Source organism: Canis aureus, chromosome 7 (genome assembly GCF_053574225.1).
Source record: "Canis aureus isolate CA01 chromosome 7, VMU_Caureus_v.1.0, whole genome shotgun sequence".
Classification (NCBI taxonomy): domain Eukaryota; kingdom Metazoa; phylum Chordata; class Mammalia; order Carnivora; family Canidae; genus Canis; species Canis aureus.
In genome coordinates this window covers 40,314,587-40,329,595 of record NC_135617.1, presented here as the reverse complement: position 1 = coordinate 40,329,595, position 15,009 = coordinate 40,314,587, and the positions used below count along the sequence as shown (strand labels likewise).

The window sequence follows — 15,009 nt, the reverse complement described above, 5'->3', positions numbered from 1 at the left end:
CTCTAACTTGATAAAAGTGATTTTTATTTTTTATTTTTTTTTATAAAAGTGATTTTTTAAATGTATTCATAACAGACACATACATACAAGTAAATATTGATAAAGTCCAGTTAATGCCAAGAACCCCTTGGCTACAAATTCCTAGACCAAGTTCTGAAAGGATGGAGATTATCTTCTTCAATCCTAGAAAATCAGTAGCTATCATCCAATGCCTGGAATAAGTAGAAGCTTGGATATTTGCTGAGTGGAATGAATAAATGGTATATAGATAAAGCTAATTCATTTTGAGGCTTCTTGGTAGCCAACCTATTTCTTCCTGGTATTCCCAAATTCTGTCTCCTTGCTTATGCCTATTTAAATTTTAGCAAAGACATTTGTTCATTGTTAGCATTCTTTACATAAAAATTTACAATGTAACTTCTAAATTTTGGTGCCAAAAAAATTACCTCTAGAAATTTAGTGCTTCCTTTTATCAAATATAAAAACTTCATCATCCATTGTAGTCTGTCTTTGCTACCATGAAATTCAAAGATATATTTATGTATAATTGCAATGACTTTATTTTCTGAGTTCTTTTAAATAATACTTGCTTTAATCTTTTGTTACATTTCAATATATTGCTATTTCTAAGTTTATCCATATTAAATATCTATTGACTTCCCATGGTGAGAGAATTTTGCCTGCTTGAGACAATTTCCCCTTGCTTGCCTTTCTTCCCCTAGCCCCCAAATTATTAGTATTCTGTGCTGCTTTGTTGGTTACCATTATAATTTTAATATGCTCACACCTTTTTTCTTTGCTCCCTCTACCAGAGACAGTATCTCTCAATTTCTTTCTTCATCTCCCCACACCCCCCCTTACCACTCTCCCATGAAGTAAGGATATTAATAACCTCTCTGCTTAGGTCTTCCTCCACCAGCTCTTTCAATCTTCCAATTTTTAACAGCTGTCTTTTTACATTGTCAAGGTTGATACTTACATTCAGTGCTATAATCAATGTCTACTATGTTCTATGAATTAATTCTAAGAGTATATTACTATGGCTATATGCACAGCAGTCACTAAAGAGCTCAGTAGTGTACTTTGAAACATTTTTTTTCCTGTATTGCTTGCTGTTTTCCTGGAGCTTTTTTTTCCTTTTCCTTTTTTTAAAAAAATACAATATGCATTTTCATTTCTTTTGGTATAGTGGCACCGAGATAGAAGTCAGTTCCAGGGTCCCAATTTTGCCAGCACCTTGCTGCATGGCTGAACAAATTAATTACTTGTTTGAACTTTGCATAAATTAAGAGGCCTTGACCTTTTAGAGTCATTATGGATGATCTCTAGAGATTTTTTTCAGAGGACTTCAAAGAAAATATATCTTTCATTAGTGAAGTCACAACACTTAAATCGGCTTTATAAAGGTAAAACCATTTCATGAATGGGGGGGGGAACATTGTTAGAATAAAAGTAAACTTCTACATAGGTAAGAAGCAAATGTATAGAATCTAAGAAGAAAAACATATTTAAAAAAAATAACTAGCCAAATAAAAAGTTGACGTTGATCTGACACAAATAAAAACAAAGTATTCCTAGCAGTAATAAAATGTATATGTAGTATTCAAGACAAATATGGCAGTATTTTCAAAATAAATCTTAAAAACAGGCCATATGTGGGTGTGTATATACATATAATACACACACACACACACACACACACACACACACATTCCCTTAAGCTCATGCAGTTTGTATACGCTTAATCTATATATTCAGACTTAGAGCTTCTAACTAGCAAAATCACCCATCAACTCAGTGTCTTCCATGTGCGAGGAATTATTCCAGGCACCAAGGATGACAAACCCAGAAGGGTGTTCAAGCACTTGCAATTCAGAGGCAGGAGATGTCAAAGCAATAAATCAAAACACACTTTACAGGGTGCCATGTGAGTAGAGTAGGTGCCACCTAACTGTCTGGGAGACTTAGGGGAGGAGTACCTGAGGAGATGTTAAAACTGAGATCTTAAGAATAAGGATTTTCTTAAGACAAAAAGTAGGGAAGTGTATAACAGGAAGAAGGAACAGTTCAACAGGGGAAAGTAAGAAATCAGAGCCAATTGGATAATGCTGAGACATTTGGTTCATATAATCAGTGTGATGATAGCAGAGAAAGCAAGATAGTCAGGTAAGAAACACACAAAAAAGGTTTTATCCGTCATATGACAAAAAATGATTTCATTCTAAAATAACTGAAAAATTTTCACAGGAAAGAAATGAAATAATCAGACTTATATTTTGATTATCAAGGAAAGACTGAAAGAAGTCATGACTTGGCACAAAATCCACTCAGAAAGTTCCAGTAGTGTGTATTAGTCTGTTACAGCTGCCATAACAAAATACCATATATCGGATGGCTTAAACAACTTTATTTTTTCACAGTTCTGGAAGCTAGAAGTCCGAGATCAAGATGCTGGCAGGGTTCAATTTCCAGAGGCTTCTCTTTTTGGTATGCAGATGGCCTCCTTCTGTGTCCTCACATGGTCTTTTTCTCTGTATACATCCCTGATGTCTCTTCCTCTTCTCAGAAGGGAACCAGTCATACTGGAATAGGGCTCCACCTAATAGCCTTTTTTTACCTTACTGACCTCTTTAAAGGCCCTATCTCCAAATATAGTCATATTCTCAGGTACTGGAACTTAGGACTTCAACCTAAGAATTTTGAGGGAACACAACTCAATCTAAAACACAGTGACTGGCAGTAAGAATAGAAAAAGACAAATGGAAGGATACTTAAGAAGTTGAAATCAGATACTTGATTGGTTGGTAAGTTAGTTATACACAGGGGATAAGAAAGTCTGCTTCATTTCTGGTTTAGACAATGAGGTATATGCTAGTGCCATTTGTCAAACAACAACAACAACAACAAAACAATACAGAAGGAGGCTTGGTATGCCCAGAAAAATGAGGAGTTCAAGTTGCAACTGCAATAGTAATTTCTAGTTAACAGGTAAGTTAAACTCTGGAGTTTGGGAAAATAATAATAATAATAAATAATATGACACATATGATATGATCTAATATATAGATGGAAACCAAGGGTATAAGAGATTGTCCAGAAAGAAAATATAAAAACAAAGGGGAATGGAATTTGGTAAATAACATTAAAGACTGCATTAAGAAGCCAAACATGAAGGCCATGAAGGTATATCTAGACAGACAAAGAATCAGAACAAAATGGCACAAGAATTAAGGGAAAGAAAAATAAAGTGGGAGATGGTTATTAATTCCTAAGACTTTTTCAGAAAGTTGATATTTTATTTCAAAGATGTGTTTTTATGAGTTCTAATTTGTGCTTTTTAGGAGTTCTGATTTGCTTCTGTGAGTAAACTACAATAATGGTTTCTCACTACCCAAAACAAGTCCAAAATACCCTATCTATATTATACAGCATTCCTTATGCCTTTTGAAAATTATAAATCTTTAGAATGAAAACGTACTTTTAAACACAAAATATGATGTCATATGTAAGTAGGCTCCATGCCCAGTGAAGAGCCCAATGTGGGGCTTAAACTCACCACCCCAAGATCAAGACCCGAGCAAAGATCAAGAGTCAGATACTTAACTGAGCCACCCAGGTGCCCCAAGGTTACATATCTTAAAATAATAAGTAAACTGATTTTTTTTTCAAAATCAATTATTCTTGATAAGACTCTCATTTATGTTGGAAGGCAAATTTTGAGGTTAGCCACCTACAACAATGTGTAAGGCTTAAATACTAAAGAGGTGGTAATATATCTAATGGAGTAATATCTGAACCATACAACACATCTTGGAATGCTGTGGTCTTATAGCACCAAGTAGCTTGAAATCTGCTCATGAAATATATTTGAATGGCACTAATGATATAATGCAGAAAATAGAAAACAAGTTGCATAGAGGAGTAACATTTATTTATCGGCTATCTTGTATTATTTTTAGACAATCAGACATAGACACTTTGGAATTCCACATTACTCTAGAGACCCAAAGGCACAGATACAACTGATTTATTATGTTTTTAAAAAGTGACAAAAGGGAATATTAATTCTGGAAGATTTTTAATCAATTCAACACTATTATACACTAGAGAAAGAAAATTTCCACAAAACATTCTCTCACAAAGTCCATGGTTTTATATTTACATAGAATTATTATAGCAATTTTAAATGTTAATCTATGATACAATAATGTTACTTCGGATAACATAAAAAATATAGTTTTTTTAATAGCCATGCTCCCATTTTTGATGAAAGCTAGTCAGTTTATCCTAATGTTAGTTTAACACTTTAAAAATGCATAATAGACATTCAATCAGCCTTATAAAACCCCTAAGAGAGGGGCCGTCAAACAGAATAGACAGAGGGCTCATCATCACTTATGTCTGAATCATCTTCATCAACTCCTTCAATGACAGATTTCTTCCCTTTACAACAGGATACAATTAATCCAATCAAGAATACCTGTAAATTTAAATAAGCTACATGTTATTTCTTAAATTTAAAGTCATTCAGAAAGTAATGAATTTAAAATGCACAGTGAATTTAAAATCCACTGTGATACAAATGGGCAATTGAGGTTCAGATCATCCCTAGTATACCTGTACTACTTACCCCAAGAAAGGCCCAGTTCCCAAAATAGTATGCAGCACTAAAGAACCAGAACTTGTGAAGGAACAGATATGTGCGCGTAACAGTACACTGATCTATAAAAGCAAATAAAGGATAATGGTGAGAGTTTCTTTTGTGAAATGAACTATTAAAACTTTATCTAAAAGATTATTAACCAAAACTAAAGATCAAGGTCATATAGTCAATAGGTGTTAGAGAGAAAATTGAAATCTAGGTCTTTCTCTAAAGCCCACTCCTTCAGTATCCTTAATATAGTGTTAAATTACCAAATAGTATGACATTTCAAAAAAATAAATGACACCTATGTAATCCTGGCTTTTAGGTATAAGAAAAATTGTATTGGACAGTTCCATTTACTTGAAAGAGAAGAAGCATTTTAACCTGGAGTGCCAGATATGTCCTAACCAAAACAAAGTTTTCTTTTATGTGTTGTTAAAGAAGATATGATGAATATAAGAAAAAATGAACAAAGTAATCAGGTGTGATCATAATTAAGTTGTACTTTTCTAAAAATCTAATTCTCAGGACAGCTCAACTTTGAGAGGTGTTCTGAGATTTACTTTTTTCTTTTTAAGACCGCTATTGAAAAAAAAAAAAAAAAGACCGCCATTGAGAAAGAAATACAAATATGTCATTTACTGATATGCTTATCATTTGAATTTTAGATTAGTACTTATGCTTGAATTAAAAATAAATCATACACCAAAAATCAATCAATTGTATATTTTTCTCTTTCAAAAAAAAAAAAAAAAAAGGAAAGTAACCTTTAAAGAGAAAGTGGCAGACTGGTTATTTAACATCTGTGTTAGACTCCATACTATTTTCATGCAAATACGTTATTTCCATTAGGTTACAAAGTCCTTTAAATAGATATGTTTGAGAAATAGTATCTGAGGAAATATTTGTTTATTGATACCATTCAGAAAGGCCTGAGGTAGCTTAGGCTTGATTGAAAAATTATATATTCTGCAGCTAACAGAGGATTTAACCTTCCAAATTTCAGAGGGCCTTTTTTTTTCGCTACAGAAAAAAATCTTTCCTTAATCTTATAAGGCAACTTCTTTTTAGTCAATTAATTACAAAACAGATTATGATTTCTGCATATTTTAACCAAAATTGACAACAGCAAGAAATTCCACATGCAACTAGGAGACGAGTATCACATCCTATTGCTGATTAAGAAAATACACTGTTGATTTCTAATTTTATGAACTCTCTTCTAGTGTAAATAAATAAGTACTATTTTCTCTTAAAACATAAAGTTGAGTTGAGAAATCTGTAACCCAGTTTTTTGTTTTTTGTTTTTTTTTGTTTTTTGTAACCCAGTTTTTTACACAAAGGTTCTAAAACACTTTATCTTGGGGAGTCTATCACATGGTTTTCTGAAAAGCAGGCTTTAGGTTATACTTTATGCATATATAACACTTGTCATATAAAGTTTTAAATAGGTCATGTAAATAAACAGATAATCTAAATCTTATCTACTCTAATCCCTTCCACTGTACTTCAACATTTACTTCTGAATTACTCAATAGCAATTGGACAAAGCATTTTTTTTTCTTCTGGCAGAGAAGCATGCAGTTTAATAAAGAGGCAGTATCTTCCTTTCACAAGCAGAGATCACCAATCTAATGATGATCTATTGATCCCCATACCTTCACAGTCCTCCTACATATTTTTTGCTCTCTTTCTCAATAGAAAAGTCTAGAAGGAATATTCAAAGCTTCCTAACAAAAACCAAAAAGGATTCAAGCAGTAGTGGCTGAACAAATGTTTCTCTACTCTCCTATGGTTACTCGTGCCCAAAATTATAGCTAGACGCTGTACTGCGAGTTCAGTCTAGCAGAGAAACCTAGACAGGAAAGTCATTAGTCATTCACTTTGCTCCTCAATATTTTACTCTCTTCTATTATAGAATTCGCTTCAAAGTAATATAACTACAGGCATACCTTGGAGATACTGCAGGTTAGGTTCCAGACCACCTCAAAAAAGTGAATATTGCAATAAAATATTGCAATAAAAGCGAATCAAATGAAATGTTTATTAAAAATTATTTATTATTAATAATTATAATTATTAATAATTAAATGTGCAAAAACATTATGTCTAAATAAATAATGCATATCTTAATGAAAAAATACTTTATTGCTAAAATCTAACCATGACCTGAACTTTCAGCAACTCACAATCACTGATCACAGATCACTGTAACAAATAAAATGAAAAAGTTGGAAATTTTATGAGAATTTAACTGTGACAAAGAGACATAAACTGAACAAACGCTGTTGTAAAATGGTACCAACAGACTTGCTCATGCAGGGCTGCTGCAAACCTTCAATTTATAAACAATGTAGTATCTGCAAAGTGCAATAAAGTGAAGCACAATAAAACAAGTTATGCTTGTATTCAATTTGACACTTTTTTCATTAGATAAGCCTGAGTATTTCAAATATCTATCAGTATACTTGGCATTCATATTCAATGTAACTGCCAAAATTAGCTAAATATTTTTAAAGGGGTATTTTATTTTAAAATGGAATCGCTAAACACAATTCTAATTTAAAATCTGACAAGATTCCAATGATGTCAAAACAAGACACTTGCATAGGTCTTAAAAATGAAAGTATAACTAAATATCCAGTATGGTGAAGGAAGAGCCCAAACTCCAGTCTCTGACAACTTAGTGTCAAATATCATTTGGCCACTTCTTTGCCACGTGAATGGGAAAATCTGAACTGTTCAGACTCTGTGCTTGTAAAATGGAGATATCACCGTATTTCTTTATAGGGTCATTCTAAAGATCAGATGAGGTATATCAAAATCTCTATGAAAAGTGTAGAAGTATAGCTGAATCCATGATAAGAACATAGTTCTCAAGAGCTGTTGAAGTGGTCTTGAGGAAAACAAATAATATTAAGATTTTAAAAGTAGTAAAGCAATAGTAGTAAAGAAAATAATTGCTTAGGTATTAGTATCATGACTACTGTGTCTATGTTCATTATTTTACTGTCCCTATAGTTAAAGTGTCACCAGCGAGACCCCAACATCTGACCTTTACTGCCCACCTGTCTGTATTCACTAATCCCTATCTTGCATTTTTCCTTAAACTCTTCTTTCTGGGCTACCTTCTAACTCAGGCAAATGAAACTGGAAACTACCATTCAGGGGATGGCAACTGCCCTAACAAGACCTCCTGCTGCCCAGACCACCCAAGCCATTTGAGCTAAAACACTAACTTGTGCCTGTCCAGATGGACCAAGCAGTGACCACTGGAGTGACCAACAATTACCTTTACCTCATTATAATACTAAAATATCTGCCCCAAGAGGAGCCATAGCCTCACTTATATAACATATTACGTATGTACAGACATGCTTTCTAAGGTGCATGCATGACTTTATGCTCATTTTTACACAGGATGAAAAGGCTTCCCTATCTATTAAATATTTTATTTTATTATTTTATTTTATTTTATTTTTTTATATTTTATTTTATTTTATTTTATTTTATTTTATTTTATTTTATTTTATTTATTTTATTTTATTTTTGATAGTCACACAGAGAGAGAGAGAGAGGCAGAGACATAGGCAGAGGGAGAAGCAGGCTCCATGCACCGGGAGCCCGACGTGGGATTCGATCCCGGGTCTCCAGGATCATGCCCTGGGCCAAAGGCAGGCGTTAAACCGCTGTGCCACCCAGGGATCCCCCTATCTAACTATTTATTCATCCTAACCCTAAAAACAGGGTACTCATTCACCCTCTCTTGGGGAATCACAGCTTTGGAAGCCATTCCTAATGATCTCCTTCTTTGCCAGAAATAAAAGTCTTGGTATGACCATTCAACCTGGTGCAGTTTGTGACTCACCTAGGAGCAAACTCACATTGATTGGTTCAGTTACAAATACAGATACAAAGGGATTTGGTGAGATTTGAACCTGTATAATTCAGTAATATGCTGTCTCCTAAACAGTAATATACCTTTAATTAAATAAAAATAACCAATTTGATGTTTTAAAAATGAAGAGGAACAGATTAGGATTTATGCAAAAAATGTCTGTTCATAATTATTTTAAAAACAAGAGCAGTATGTTCCATGGCTTACGTATTACATGAGCTTCACCTTACCCTTATAAGGGTATACTTAAAGATTCTTTGGGAGTCAAAAATTCACTGAATTAGAAATTTCAGGGCCAGAACAAGGATTATAAGACAGAAGCTGAGCTGCAGAAGCAAGTCAGATCAAATCATTTTTCCACAGAGGTCTAATAATCCATTCAGTGACATTTTAAATTGGCCTATACCCACTGATGATTTTGCCCACCACAAAAAATAGACCTTAAATATTTTTCTTATCACTTTTACATGCTTACCACCATTTTCAAAGGTCGTAGATTTGACACAAATCTACACTACACTACAAATCCATATACACAATGAGTATGTAACAACTCTTTCTAGCTATCTTTATATGTATGCATTATTATGTTTACATTTATATAAAGTGGTATATGACTACAGAATAATTTTGGTTAATAAGTGTATGCATATATTTTATATTCAAGTGATGATTCCACACTGAATAAACAGAGGAGGCTTTTCTCCTGACCATCTGCCATTTTCTAGATGTTTACCTGAATCACGATACCTAGGAGATCTATAGAGGTCTTTCTAGTTATCTAAAAAATTATAATTAAATATTTTGAACTTGGCTCAAACTTCAAAGTAAATTTAAATTGCCAGATATTTCATTTAAGGATTGTGTTCTAAAATCAAAAGTGTTCAGGAAACTTCTGACTGTTGTACCTCAAAAGGACATACAAAAGTTCTAATTAAACTAAAGAGTACTATTAACAATGAAAAATTAAAGTAGGGGTTAAGATAAAAAAATTTCTGACAACAAAGTGGCTGTACAAAAAAGATCAAAATTAAAAGAGCCAAGAAAGGGCATCGGGAGCATATGAATAAAATCAAAAGACTTTGAATACTGACACTACTACCCTTTCTCTATCTCTTCTCACTTATCATCTAATAAATAACAGAAAGTACAATTAAATCTGTTTTCACGTAACAGCAACCTTTAAAAATATACCTCATAAATTTTATATTCCATTTTCTTGTTTCCTCTTAGATTATTTGTTATGTCATCGTTAATGTATGCTGACTACCACTAAGATAACTTTGGTTATTAGCTATGATAAATCACACCATCTATTTTAAATATATTTTTAAAACATTTAGTGTTGATTTAAGCTACAATTAAGTCATCATGTTATACCTTCACCTGAAATCAACTTAGAATTAATTACACTCTATAATTGTACTTTATTTATAAAACGAATCCTTATATTACATATGCATATATAAAGAAGGCCTATGAGAAAACTCCTGCATCATGAAGAATGAACTTTGAAGTGAATATTTTGTTTGGCTAGTGACAAAAAACTAGCAGAAGATTGGACTATTTAGAATGCCACTTCATTTCTCATGGCTATCCAAGATTATGCTAACTTTGATTTCTGATTAGGGTCTTGATACTATTGAATATTTAAAATAGACATGAATCTAAACTACATACAGACTAAGGAGCTCGATTTTATTGTGATAGGATTAGGAATTATTAATCCTAAGAAAGAGAATAACATGAGTGGCCATAGACTAGCAGAAGGGACTGAGAGTAGATGGAAGTTCACTCAGGTAGAAGACAATCCAAGTGAAAATGTGAGCTATTAGGATGGAAAAAAAAAAGGTTAGACTGAAAGATTTTAGAAGTATAATTCCAGTTAATCACTGTTTTAGTGTCAAATGGACTTACAGCATATGAAATATACACGCGTAAAAATTTTTGAGATACTTACAACACACATCCAAATAAAAAGGGGCAGAAAAAAATTAAAATACATAATAAAAATCAAAGTTCTATATTTCTTAAAATTGAACAAATGGCATTCAGTTAAATCAAAGTTTTGTTAAATTTCACTGGGGGGCTAGTCAAAAGGGAAAGAATTGGTAAACATAAAGAAGTACAGAAATTCTAAAGGAAGTAGTTTTATTATATTTTATGAATACACAAACTGTATCAGGTTAATAAAGATACCACTTGTCAGATGTTTTACACTAAACAATAAGTTTTACAGGGGTGCTTAGGTGGCACAGTTGGTTTAAGCATTTGTCTTCAGTTCAGGGTTCTGGGATTGAGCCCTGCATGGGGAGCTCCCTGCTCAGTGGTTACTCTGCTTTTCCCTCTCTCTCTACCCCTTCCCCTGCTTGTGCTTTTCTCTCGCTCACGCTCTCTCTCAAATAAATAAAATCTTAAAAAAAAAAGAATGAATTCTACAGTGATTATTTTTAAGAACAAATGATAACTTCTGTTGAGCTCTGATTATACTTTTAAAAATGTAAGGTATTTCAAAGGTGCTAAAATATGTAGTGTTCCAAGAAAGAATGTTCCTAATATCACTATATTACTCACTGGCCATATAAAATTTATAAAATGGGAGTCACAGAGATAAGCATTAGCATATAATCTGTAGAAATAATCACAAACTCATTAGTAAATTCTAAATTAATTAAGATTTACTGTCTACTAGTCTTAATTGCCCAAAGACAGTCAAACATAAAACAGAAAGAACAACCATTTTCCATTATATTTTTTTCATAAAATAGTAATAGTGTAATGAGTATAGTAGAAAATATTAAAGGTAGAAATAGAAAAGTGAGATTTGGTTCTTGAATCTGCCACATATACTGTGAGATTCTGGGGTGAGTCATCTAACTTCTGAATATTAGTTTCTTTCTAAGTGACAATGAAATAGTATCTGCTTGTGGTATACAGTGACAGGACAGACTGATCTTTTTTTTTTTTTTTTTGATAGACTGATCTTCTGAAAATTAAATTTAGAGAGAAATCTACATGTGATTTAAAAAAAAAAGAAAAGACTGTTTTAGGAGTTAGCAACCTTGAGCAAGAACTCTATACAAGTGGCTAAGTTTCACAAAATTACCTAGGTTGGCTTTGGCATAGATTCCAGAGAACTCAGAAAGCTTACACCTAATTAACTTTAGTATTCCTAGTTGAACTTTTATCAACGGAGTCAAAATGTCACCTAGAAAAAGAACTCTGACATCAAGAGACTTTCTGGATTGCAAGCAAAACCCAGGAAAAATGATGCTGTAGTCAATACCTAATTTTCTGGTCTGCATGGCAACCTCACCTGACAATGGACACAATATATCAGGCTATCTCAGCTAGATGATACCAGCTAATAAGATCAATGAGGCCTTCTTTATGATTCTATGCCTACCTAGAAACTGTGACTATAAATTTGGTTTTCAAAACACATTCTTTCTCTACGGTGAGAATTCACTAACCCTGAGTCTCTAGTTTCTTTAATAGTTATATTTCCTATGATAAATTAATAAACTCACAGCTGGCTAATATATTAGTCTCTTCTCTGTTCGGTCAGTTATCTGAAGCCCAATATAGACAATAAAGACCAAGGTATAGGAGCATTTGAAAGGTAGGTAGATTTAAATCAAATAAAGCTATCAATTCACAAACTTGTTATCTGTCAAGTAAAAGATTATAAATTTACAGTACTTAAGCATGAAGAACTATTTCAATCTGTTGAGAACAAAGCTTTTTGGTTCAAGATGACAGACTGGGCACAGTCATTTGTTTCTTTCCTTCTCAGGACCTCATTAAAAGTTAGAGTATAGGAATAAAACCAGCAGCAATCTCTTAACAGCAAACAGAATGGGAAGTAAGCCATCAGGTGATGAAAATCAACAATAACCTGGAAGATGAAAAGCCACACTTAAAAGGTTTCCAATAAAACAACTAGTTTCCCTCTCATTTATTTTAAAATATAATTTAAGGATCACTAGAAACCTCAGTCACAGAGTTCCCATGATGAGGCTTCCTAGTTCCTGATACTTAAATGTAAATTAGCATAAATATGAATACATCAGATATATATAGAAACTATCAGCATGAAGGAGAAAGGACACGATAAACAGAATTGTTCCAAGGTAAACAGAATTGTAATTTTATTTAAAGGAAACCATTAAGAAAAATGTTTAGTACCTTCAGGTATTGAATAAGATTTTACAGCCATAAAACAAGGATGCTTGAAAAAGATCAGAATAAGTACTTGAGGAAAGTTATGACTTTGTTATATGAAATAAAAATTTTAGGATATGGTTTGAAGATAAAGCTGAACAAACATGCAAGTATCCAGAGTAAAACGGTAGGCATAGAATATGAAATATGGATGAGATAGATGATCAGCTGAAGATATCCAGCAACTAATGAAGATGAGCTCCCCAAGAGAGAATGGAGAAAAGAGAACTTACCAAGTTAGCTTCAAAAGAAGTAGTAGAAACGAATTAGGGGTGGGGGAAGGGAAAGTGGGAGGGGGGTGGGAGCGACTGGGTGACGGGCACTGCAGGGGGCACTTGATGGGATGAGCACTGGGTGTTATTCTATATGTTGGCAAATTGAACACCAATAAAAAATAAATTTGCAAAAAAAAAAATAAATAAAGTAAGTCCATAACTAAATTTCAAAACAAAACAAAACAAAGAAAAAAACAAAAGTAGTAGACGGCATGAGATTTCTCACCAGTTAAAAAACGAAAGATGTGACCAGTTAAAAAATAAAAGATGACACAATGCCTTTAAAATTCTAAAAGAAATGATTTCTTATGTGGATTTCTAAGTGCAACCAAATTACCCATCAATTATATAAACTGAGATACTTTTTGGACATATAAGTAATTTTCAGATGTGAAAATACAAGGCATTTTTTTTTTTTTTAAACTCAAGAAAAACTAAGGGCTTGGGAGAGGAAATCAAAAAAGATATGGCTTATAATGCATCTAAAGTCCAATGAACAGAAATTATAAGATTACTGATAAGCAGCAGAATCAGAAAACAATTGATCTAAATAAGAAAAGGAAGTCAATAGGGACTTAGAAGGTACAATGGATTTCATCCAACAGATTAAATAAGAAAGAAGGTAGAATGGGCAGCCCCAGTGGCTCAGTGGTTTAGCGCCGCCTTCAGCCCAGGGCCTGATCCTGGAGACACAGGATGGAGTCCCACATCAGGCTCCATGCATGGAACCTGCTTCTCCCTCTGCCTGTGTCTCTGCATCTCTCTCTCTCTCTCCGTGTTTCTCGTGAATAAATAAATAAAATCTTAAAAAAAAAAAAAGCTAGAAGATGCTAGCTAAACTAATATTTTATGATACTTAAATAACATTTTTAAAATGACAAAGAAAAATAACAAATAAAAAACTGGTTTAATTCTAGATTGTTATTTTGAGGAAGATAGAAAAATATGCTTAGGTAATATTTTCTTATCCTCAAGGAGCTTACATTCCTATAAGAGAACAGGGGTGCCTGGGTGGCTCAGTCAGTAGAGCATGCAACTCTTGATCTAAGGGTTATGAGTTTGAGTCCTACGTTGGGCATAGAGATTAAGAAAATTTAAAAAACTAAAAGAGCGATAATATATATAAATGACCATAAATTAAGACAGAGTAAGGTAGTCATAAAATGTAAATGATATGGGAATTCAAAGGATAAAAAGAGACTGCTCATGTTTAGAGGCTCAAAAAAAATGGTTAGGTTTGAAATAAACATCATAGGACTCAGCAATGAAAACAGGCAGGGTGGCATAGAAACTAGTTGTGATATTTCAAGAACAAATAGTTGAAAAGCAAAGGTGGAAAAGATGGTGATGTTCAGAAAATGTATGGAAAAAAGCTACATAGCTGTAGGATGGGTTAAATAGAGGTAGTCCTTCAATCCTAGATTGAATCTGTCAGATGATGAGGGGAGAAGCACTTAAGGTTTCTATTGGGAGAAATGGCATTATCAGAGTACTTACTTTAGATCAGTGGTTTCTACAGTGTGGCTCCCAGACCAGAACCCTCCGAAAATCCTCCCACCTCAGATTTACTGAATCAAAAATTTGCCATTGGTGTTTAACAAGCCTTCTAGAAACTCAGATGCATATATAAGTTTGATAATCACTGCTTCAAAACAATTAAGCTAACAGCACTGTGCAGTGTAGATTAGACTGGAGCACTAGTTAAAAGGTACAATTCATGTGAGATGTGAAGGTCATTCTGGCAACAAGCTGCATCCCTTAGCAGCTGCCTGGGTGTGGAGGAAGAGTGAATGAAGGTTAAGTGTGCTTTGAAGAATGGTGGTAATGTGAGAAATAGTAAAGTCAGTAAGCATAGTTCAAAGGCTTTATCTAGTAGTTTATACTGTCTTCATCAAGAACTAGTCATTTTAAACATTTTAATAAACATTACCAAAATAAGGTAGGCTCTGTATATTATTTTCACTTAT

At 33.3% G+C, this 15,009-nt stretch overlaps 1 protein-coding gene across 2 annotated transcripts in view; it reads right to left on the bottom strand.

Annotated features, from left to right (window-relative positions):
• Positions 1-3,909: 3,909 nt before the first annotated feature.
• LMBRD1 (LMBR1 domain containing 1) overlaps positions 3,910-15,009 on the bottom strand; it is a 109,569-nt gene continuing 98,469 nt past the window's right edge. For both annotated transcript variants that reach the window (XM_077903492.1, XM_077903493.1), the window contains exons 15-16: positions 4,631-4,722; positions 3,910-4,480 (exon numbers count right to left, since the gene is read on the bottom strand). In XM_077903492.1, coding sequence (XP_077759618.1) covers positions 4,364-4,480; positions 4,631-4,722 — 209 coding nt within the window. In that variant the 3' untranslated portion in view covers positions 3,910-4,363. The remainder of the gene's footprint in view (positions 4,481-4,630; positions 4,723-15,009) is intronic.